Raw genomic sequence first — 8,171 nt, 5'->3', positions numbered from 1 at the left:
GTTTATTGGAGATAGGAGTCTCACAGTCTCTCCTGCCTGGGCTGGCTTTGAACCGCGATCCTCAGATCTCAGCCTCCTGAGTAGCTAGGATTACAGGCATGAGCCACCAGTGCCTGGCGGTACTCTAATTTTTAAGCACATCACATTCTTGTAATTAGCCCTCACAGAACCTTATTTAGGAAGATAATTCCTACACAGGTTTTACTAGGTAAATAGAGAAAAAGCCTATATCTATTAATAATTTTGCTAGCTGTTGGTATAGGGCTCTTGATAAAATTCCTCCCCATGCTCTTTTCATGTGCTCCACTGATGACCAAGACAAACTAGCTCAGGGTTTGCCTGAGAAACACAGCCTGCTTTGTAGGGGCTGATAAAAGTCTTCATTACTGCATTTATAACCATTACTAAGTTTACTTCCTTGAAACCAATAGAGCGTAGAAAAGGATCTCCACATAAATGAAGCTTTGAGAAACAAAACTAATTTATAAAAAGGTATGCAAATGTTCTTTTTATAGATTAAAAAAGTCTAAACTTAAAAAAATTCTAACTGAAATGTGTATGGTGACTTAATGAAGTTGAAAGAGTTTACTGAGATAAATGTGGTTCCCTAAGTAGTTAACTGTTTAGTACTGAGGAAAATAGAGATTGAACATGTAGGTAGATTTCCTGTTAAGTAAAGTACAACCTTAACTTTGTAATTTGACCTGTTCAAAAGGTACAAATGAAATGGAAGGGACTATATTTTATTTAAAATAGCCCAAATTGCTAATTCTGTACCCACATGATGAAGTGTGCACTTGGTAATATCGACCGATACTAATCACTTATACACTTATGCTATGGGATGCATATTTTTGGTGATTCCTATGATCTTATTAATTGTACATATTAGTAGGGTTCTCTGAGATAGTATCATACAGGAATCAGCATGCACTGATCCATTCCAACCTCCCTTTTTTCTACCCTTCTTCCTTTATTTTTTCAATCTCAGTATACTATATTGAGATATTCTAGTTTTTTCCTATTTCTGCAAGAGTCTCTTGACTTCATTCTCTTGTTTGTTTACTTTTTCTGCTGGGGATAAAACCTAGCACCTCTTTTATGCTGGGCAAATGCCTTACAACTAAGAGTGTTGGGCTTGAGGCTGAATCCTAACGCTTGGGCTTCTAGCTGAACCTCAACACTTCATTCTCCCTCTTTTTTGCTGCTACTGGCTCTTGAACTCAGGGCTTCACAATCTCACTTGACTTTTTTTTTTTAAGTTCAAGTCTGGGACTCTGCATTTGAGACACATCTCCTTTTGTTGGTTAATTAGAGATTAGAGTCTCAGACTCCCTCCCCCCCCAGCTTCAAATCACAAGCACATGACTATTTTCTCTTTTTATATCTTTATTTTGTTTTTCCTTTTGGTAGTATCCTTTTGGTAGAATTTGAACTGAGGATATCATGCTTGCTAGGCAGGAGATTTGCCACTTGATCCATACCTCTAGTCCATATTTGCTTTTTATACTTAAGCTGAAACAGTGTAATCATAGAATTTTAGAGGTTTGAACACTTAGAGGTTACTGATTAAAATTTGGTATGGTTATACTATATACAGTTATATATAGTTTCTCTATCTATTCAATAGAATAGATAGAGAATAGATAGAGAAACTGAAGTCTAGAGAGCTTGAGACTTGCCCAGGCCACCTGCCTTATTCAGAGTGCTGCACTGCAGCTGCCCTGTACTAAGTTCTTTCTCTAAACAAGTTCTAATTGGCTGACTATGCCCTACTTTGGGAAAAGGTTAATTGTGAGCACATTCCTTTGTTCCCAGTCCTTTTCTTTGTAATGTGGGCCAGTTAATAAGAGACAACAAAGTATATTATGTTCATAGACTGCTTATAGAGTCCAGCTCATAAGAGGCATACAATATTGACTTGTCTGAAGTGAACCAAAGTGGAGGACTGAGAGAGATTCATGAGTAACAGGTAGGGCTGCAGCTGAGTACGCTTCACCCCATATTTGCTAGCTTATTTTTCATCTTTCTCTACCCTGGATAGGAAGCAGTTATTTTGTTCCCAGCCCTTAAAATATTCTTTATCTTCCTTAGGTCCTTTCCCACAACCTGTGCACCGTGCTGAAGGTTCCACATGATCCTGTTGCCCTTGAAGAGCACTTTAGGGATGATGATGAAGGGCCTGTGTCCAATCAGGGGTATATGCCATATTTAAACAAGTTTATTTTGGAAAAGGTATGATTCTAATTTTTTTCTCCCTTACAACTTTGTTTAATTGATGTTTACATGTGTGGTATGTATGTTTGATACCTATATGTGATTATCTATCCTATCTATCTATCTATCTATCTATCTATCTATCTATCTATCTATCTATCTATCTATCTATCTATCATCAAGTATACTTCAGAATTTCTTGTTGGTGATTTCATGGAGGAAGGACTAGACATGGCTTCAGTGGCAAAGTGCTTGCTGAGCAAGTATAGAGCTCTGAGCTCACACCATAAAAAGATAAATGAGAAAGAATGAGAGATTGGAGCTATTTCTTATACTTACTCTACTGTCTTCTAAAACTTGGATATTGATATTTTCCAACATGGGTTGTTATATGAAATTAATAACTGCAGTTTTCATTAATCTGTACTTGTCTACTTTCCGGGTCCTTCATTTATTCTGAAAAATATGTTTCTTTGTGTTGGCAGTTGTGTTAAAGGGTTAGTGGAGTAGAGTTAAATATAACTACTAAAGGGGCTAGTAATTATCTTTGCTATGTTTTATATTACATATATATATATATATATATATATATGTTAGCAAACTTTCTACCTAGGGTTTTCAAGGTACCACTTGGATGCTTCATCTGGGCTATATTCAGAGTAAAGGTGACAAAAACTTACCATGTGCCGGGCACTGGTGGCTTATGCCTGTAATCATGAGGCTAATATTTGAGGATCGAGGTTTGAAGCTAGCCCAGGCAGAAAATTCCCGATGAGACTCTTACTTCCAGTTTAATCACTCAAAAACCAGAATTTGCACTGTGGCTGAAGTGGTAGAGAGCTCACCTTGAGCAAAAGAGCTCAGAGATAGAGCCCTGAGTTCAAGCCCCACAACCAACAAAACAAAACAAAAAAACTTATCATGTGATTGGAAGCCATATTTAACCTATTGACATTTGTATCATGTTCAGTTTTTCCCTTGGGTTGAATCACTAACAATTTACAAATGAAAACCGGTGCTGGTGGCTCACGCCTGAATCCTAGCTGCTCAGGAGGTTGAGATCTGAGGATCGTGTTTTGAAGCCAGCCTGGGAAAGAAAGCCCATGATACTGTTATCTTTAATAGACTACTCAGAAAAAGCTGAGGGCTGGGAATGTGGCATAGTGGGAGAGCGCTTGCCTGGCATGCATTTTCAGGTTCATTTTCTCAGTATAGCATATACAGAAAAAGCTGGAAGCGGTGCTGTGGCTCAAGTGGTAGAGTGCTAGCCTTGAGCAAAAGCAGCTCAGGGACAGTGCCCAGGCCCAGAAAAAAATTATATGAAAATATGTACACATATACATAGTACATGGTGTTTCATCTCTATGTGACTATGATTATACTGTACATGTATTTCTACAACAATAAATTAGTGTCATTGTTCCAGGTTATGCACATTAACAACAACTGCCAACAGAGGGAATTCCTGTTTTTACCTTCTTACATTACCAGACATGAATTTTTTGGGGGGAACACTTCAGAAAGTGTCTTTCAGTAGTGACAATGATAATACTAATTTTAAATTAAAATTAAAATATGTTAGTCTAGTGCTGGTGGCACTCGCCTGTAATCCTAGCTACTCAGGAGTTACATCTGAGAATCACAGTTTAAAGCCAGCCCCAACAGGAAAGTCCATGATATTCATCTCAAATTACTACCAAAAAGCCTGAAGTGGAGCTATGACTCAAATGGTAGAATGCCAGCCCTGAGCAAAACTGCTAAGGGACAGTGCTCAGGCCCCTGTACCCCCACACACATGCAAAAAATATGTTTCAAAAACATTTTTCCAGGGCTAGGATGTAGCTCAGTGGCAAAGTGCTTGCCTAGCAAGTGTATAATCCTGGGTTTGATCCCAGTACCAAAAAAGAAAAAAAAATACAGTTTTAAAAACAACACATTTTCCATCTAAATGTAGCAACTATTTATGTATTTTTCTATGGCTTTTTCATATTTTTGTTGCCAAGTATTTTTTTTTTTTTTTTGGGTCCGGTCGTGGGGCCTGAACTCTGGGCCTGGGCGCTGTCCCTCAGCTCTTCAGCTCAAGGCTAGCTCTCTACCACTTGAGCCACAGCGTCACCTCCGGCTTTTTTCTTTTTGCTTATGTGGTGCTGAGGAATCGAACCCAGGGCCTCAGGCATGCAAGGCAAGCACTCTACCACTGAGCCATCTTCCCAGCCCTGCCAAGTATATTTTAAAAAAGTAAAAACTGTATGTGTGTGTATATATACATATATGCCCATTCACGTATGTATACATATACACACATATTCATATATGCATACCTTTACATGCACGCACACAGGTACCTATATACATATACATATACACATAACACATTTACATATACACACATATATTTACATGCACACATATATACACACATATAATAACAGCAAAGGATAGTAATGTTTATAATGGTAATAATTTAGTAGGTTGGAAAGTGCCAGTATGCTGGTCAGGATTCTTATTTTTTGTGTGTGTTTATTTTGGGGCTTAAACTCAGGATCTCGGCACTGTCCCCCAACCTTTTAGCTCAAGGTTAACACTCTCACTTAAGCTACAGCTCTACTTTTGGCTTTTTGGTGGTTAATTAGAGATAACAATCTCATGGACTTTCCTGCCTGGGCTGGCTTTGAACCTAAGAAGCTCAGCTCAGGTGTGAGTCACTGGTGCCCAGCTTGGTCAGGATTCTTTTTAAAATTTCAAGAGGTATGGGCTGGGAAGGTGGCAGAGTGGTAGAGTGGTAGAGTGGTAGAGTGCCTGCCTTACATGCATGAAGCCCTGGGTTCGATATCTCAGCACCACATAAGCAGAAAAAGCTGGAAGTAAGGTAGACCCACCAAAATAAAAATAAAAAAAAAATAAGATTTCAAGAGGTGACTTTCTTTAGAATTTTTGCAGCAAAGATTATGAGAATTAGAAATGTGCTCACTTGTATAATACTTTTTGTGTTTATATATTATTCTCAATTAGCCCCAAAATGGAATTTTCTGGTCTTTCTCTGTGTGAGTATGTATATATAATTTTTCTTTTTTTTTTTTTTTTGGGTCCAGTCATGGGGCCTGAACTCTGGGCCTGGGCGCTGTCCCTCAGCTCTTCAGATCAAGGCTAGTGTTCTACCACTTGAGCCACAGTGCCACTTCCAGCTTTTTTCTTTTTGCTTATGTGGTGCTGAGGAATCGACCCAGGGCCTCATGCATGCAGGGCCTCATGCTTTTGCTTAGCCATTTTCACTCAAGGCTGGTGCTCTGCCACTTGAGCCACACCTCTACTTCCTCTTTTTTGCTGGTTAGTTAAAGAAAAGAGTCTCAGATTTGTCTGCCTGCTGGTTTCGTTTCGTTTCTTTTTTCTTTTTCTATCAGCTCTGGGGCTTGAACTCAAGGCTTGGGTGCTGTACCTGAACTCTTTTGCTCAAGGCTAGCACTCATTTGAGCCATAACACCACTTGCAGCTTTTCTGGTAGCTTTCCAGCTATCTGGAGATAAGAGTCTCATGGACTTTCCTTCCTGGGATAGTTTCTATCCACAATCCTCTGGTCTCAGCTCCTGAGTAGCTGGGATTGTAGGTGTGAGCCACAAGTGCCCAGCCTGCCTACTGGTTTCTAACCACAATCCTCAAATCTCAGCCTCTTGAAAAGCTAGGATTATAGGCACGAGCCACTATATTTTTATTTTTTGGGTCCAGTCATGGGCCTGAACGGTGGGCCTGGGCGCTGTCCCTCAGCTCTTCAGCTCAAGGCTAGTGCTCTACCACTTGAGCCACAGCGCCACTTCCGGCTTTTTTCTTTCTGTTTATGTGGTGCTGAGGAATCGAACCCAGGGCCTCAGGCATGCAAGGCAAGCGCTCTACCACTGAGCCACCTTCCCAGCCCTATATTTTTATTTTTATACTTTGTAGTTTTGGGAATTGAACCTAGGGTTTTGTGCATGCTAGCCAAATAGTCTATTATTAGGCTACATCCCCAGCCTGCTTGTTTGTTGTCAGTTATGGGGTTTGAATTTAGGGCCGGGGCACTGTCCTTGAGTATCTTTTACTCAAGGCTAGCACTCTACCACTTGAGCTATAGCACCACTTCTGGCTTTTTCTGTTTATGTGGTACTGAGGAATCAAATTGGGGGCTTCATACATACTAGGCAAGCACTCTACCACTAAGTCAGATTTCCAGCCCTGTTTATTTTTTTTAATTGACAAAATTGTATGTATTTATGGGGTACAACATGATATTTTGAAACATTTGTACATTGTGGAATGACAAAATCATTACCTCACATACTTTTCATTTATTTGTAATTAGAGTACTAAAAATATACTCTTAGAAATTTTGAAATATGTAATCTATTAACTATAGTTCCCATATTATACCATTGGTCATGCTTTAGGTTGGAAAAAAGATAAACATGACAATGAAATGTAAGATTTAAATCAAACCCAGAAAAGCCATCTATTGTATGATTCTGTTTACATGAAATGTCCCAGATTGGCAAATGTTGGGATAAAAAGTAGAGTAGGGATTGCCAGGGACTCTGGAAGGTAGAAATGATGAGTAATTACGAATGGGCTTAGAATTTCTTTTAGTGATTTAGAAATTTTCTAATCCCCACCAAATTATACACTTTCAATGGTTGAGTTTTATGGTATGAATGATGTCTCCACAAAAAGATTTAAACAAATTTTGCAGTAATTCACGTTGTTTTGTTTATTAAGGTCAGGCAGTTCATTTGTGTTCCGTAGTTGTAAATCTTCCTCCTCTCTTTTTCTCTTTTTAGTATATATATATATATATATATATGTGTGTGTGTGTGTGTATGTATGTATATGTGTATATATATATATATATATATATATACGTATACATGTACACACATATATATTTCTGAGACAGAATCTTACTATGTAGCTCAGGCTGAGCTTGAATTCATGATCCTCTTAATCGCTGAGATTAAGGTGTGTACCACCAGGCCTGATCCATTATATCTTTTTTTTTGATTGTAGGGCTTGAACAGTATATCATATTCAGCAAATATTTCATAACCTGCTCTCTGTACATATGATTAACCTTAAAAAACGAATAGTAGGAAGCATCATATCTGTCACTTAAATATTAGAGAACATACTGGGAGAATCTCAAGTCTGGAAATTGCTTTGATTTTTAGTGCTACAATTGTGTGGGCTAGGTCAGAGGAGAGAGAGTCTGTTCACTCACTCACTGGCTAAATATTTTGAACTGCTGTACCCTTCCATTGCATTTTGTTCCTCTTGGTATAATATATTTAAGCTCTCATGAATTTTTTTTAAGTGTTCTTTGAGTATGTTGATATTTTAAAATTTTTATAGTTGGGAAAACAAATGTAATAGTATTTCCTATGGAAGTCCAAAATGAGCTACTAAATTTGGAGAAAAACTTATTCATGGAGTGAGGATGTGGTGAAGCAATGTACTCTTGTTTATTATTGCTTAGCCACCTGGAGTGGAATTTTGCCAGTCTTGCAATTCAAGTAAAGCAGCCAGAGTTTCCATGGTGTGAGTTTAAATTGAGCAAAGATTAATGCTTTGTTTTGAAATTTGGTTAAAAAAAATATCAGTGGCAACTGAAGTATGTTAACACAAAATTGAGAGATTACCATTAGTTGTGTAAAGAAAATATGGAATAATGATTAAAAATTGTAAGATTTTTTTTTCTATAAACACTGCCTTATTTGGTCCTCATGTTGACCCTGTGAGGCAGACTGGAGTTACCTCAATTCCACTTAGGTGGAAATGGAATGTAAACTGGCCTAGCTAATAAGTAGATAGATTTAGAACCTAAACTATTTAACTTATTACCCAGTGCTCGCTCACTCGCTCCTTCCTTCCTTCCTTCCTTCCTTCCTTCCTTCCTTCCTTCCTTCCTTCCTTCCTTCCTTCCCTCCCTCCCT

General features: G+C 38.3%; 1 protein-coding gene across 1 annotated transcript in view; it reads left to right on the top strand.

The window, feature by feature from the left end:
- The window catches only part of Swap70 (SWAP switching B-cell complex 70kDa subunit), a 74,746-nt gene that overhangs the window by 20,205 nt on the left and 46,370 nt on the right, over positions 1-8,171 (top strand). Inside the window, exon 2 of the mRNA XM_013028676.1 lies at positions 2,095-2,235. Coding sequence (XP_012884130.1) covers positions 2,095-2,235 — 141 coding nt within the window. The remainder of the gene's footprint in view (positions 1-2,094; positions 2,236-8,171) is intronic.

The sequence above is a fragment of the Dipodomys ordii genome, unplaced genomic scaffold (genome assembly GCF_000151885.1).
Source record: "Dipodomys ordii isolate 6190 unplaced genomic scaffold, Dord_2.0 Scaffold113, whole genome shotgun sequence".
Classification (NCBI taxonomy): Eukaryota; Metazoa; Chordata; class Mammalia; order Rodentia; family Heteromyidae; genus Dipodomys; species Dipodomys ordii.
The sequence above is the reverse complement of the archived record's forward strand: the minus strand, read 5'-3'. Positions and strand labels throughout refer to the sequence as shown.